General features: G+C 63.8%; 1 protein-coding gene across 1 annotated transcript in view; it reads right to left on the bottom strand.

Annotated features, from left to right (window-relative positions):
- Positions 1-322: 322 nt before the first annotated feature.
- Positions 323-719, bottom strand: part of DCHS1 (dachsous cadherin-related 1) — a gene marked incomplete at its 5' end in the record, with an annotated part of 15033 nt that continues 14636 nt past the window's right edge. Inside the window, one exon of the mRNA XM_010285539.1 lies at positions 323-717. Within this exon, the coding sequence (XP_010283841.1) occupies positions 323-717 (395 nt within the window). The remainder of the gene's footprint in view (positions 718-719) is intronic.

Consider the following 719-nt stretch of genomic DNA (forward strand, 5'->3'; position numbering starts at 1 on the left):
GCACAGAGTACCATGAAGCACCATCCTGCCAAGCATCGATCTGAGACACCATGAGCAGTAAAAGGAACCATTGCCCCGGGGTGCTGGCACGAGGATCAGTAGTCCACAGGGCATCAAATCCAGCACTGAATCTGCCAGATCACAGGGAGTGACAGGAGCCAAGAGCCCCAAAGGACACAGGAACCCACAGCCCATGGGGGCCCCAGGCCAGGCAAGGTGCTGGGAGAGCAGGATTAGCACCCCATGCAGAGCAGCTCTGGGCTTGGCCCTGCTCCTGACCCCACAGCTGCAGAGTGGGGTGGAGGAGTTCACGGGCCCAGGTCTAAATCCTGAGCTCGGCCTCCTCAGGGGGCTCCAGCGAGTGCTCAGCACTGATGGTGGAGGCAGAAGGCCCCTGTGAGATGCCAAAGGGTGAGACCACGGGGGAACGGGCGGCCAGCGGGGACAGCGAGGGGGAGAAGCTGGGCGACATGGCAGAGGAGGAGATGGAGCCTTCGTGGCTGATGGGCGAGCGGCGTAGGGAGGACGGGAGTGGGAAGGTCCTGCCCGCCGGCGGCTTGGGGGGCACAGACTTGGCACCTGGGTGGGCCACTGAGGTGATGAGGGGTGGGGGGTCGATGCGGGGCTTGGGCTCTGCCTTGGGCTTGGTCAGGAAGGGCTTGCGCAGGGAGCTCTCATCCTTGAGGCGGGCAATCTCTGTGAAGACACTAGCCAGCGGC

The sequence above is a fragment of the Phaethon lepturus genome, unplaced genomic scaffold (genome assembly GCF_000687285.1).
Source record: "Phaethon lepturus isolate BGI_N335 unplaced genomic scaffold, ASM68728v1 scaffold23314, whole genome shotgun sequence".
Lineage (NCBI taxonomy): Eukaryota > Metazoa > Chordata > Aves > Phaethontiformes > Phaethontidae > Phaethon > Phaethon lepturus.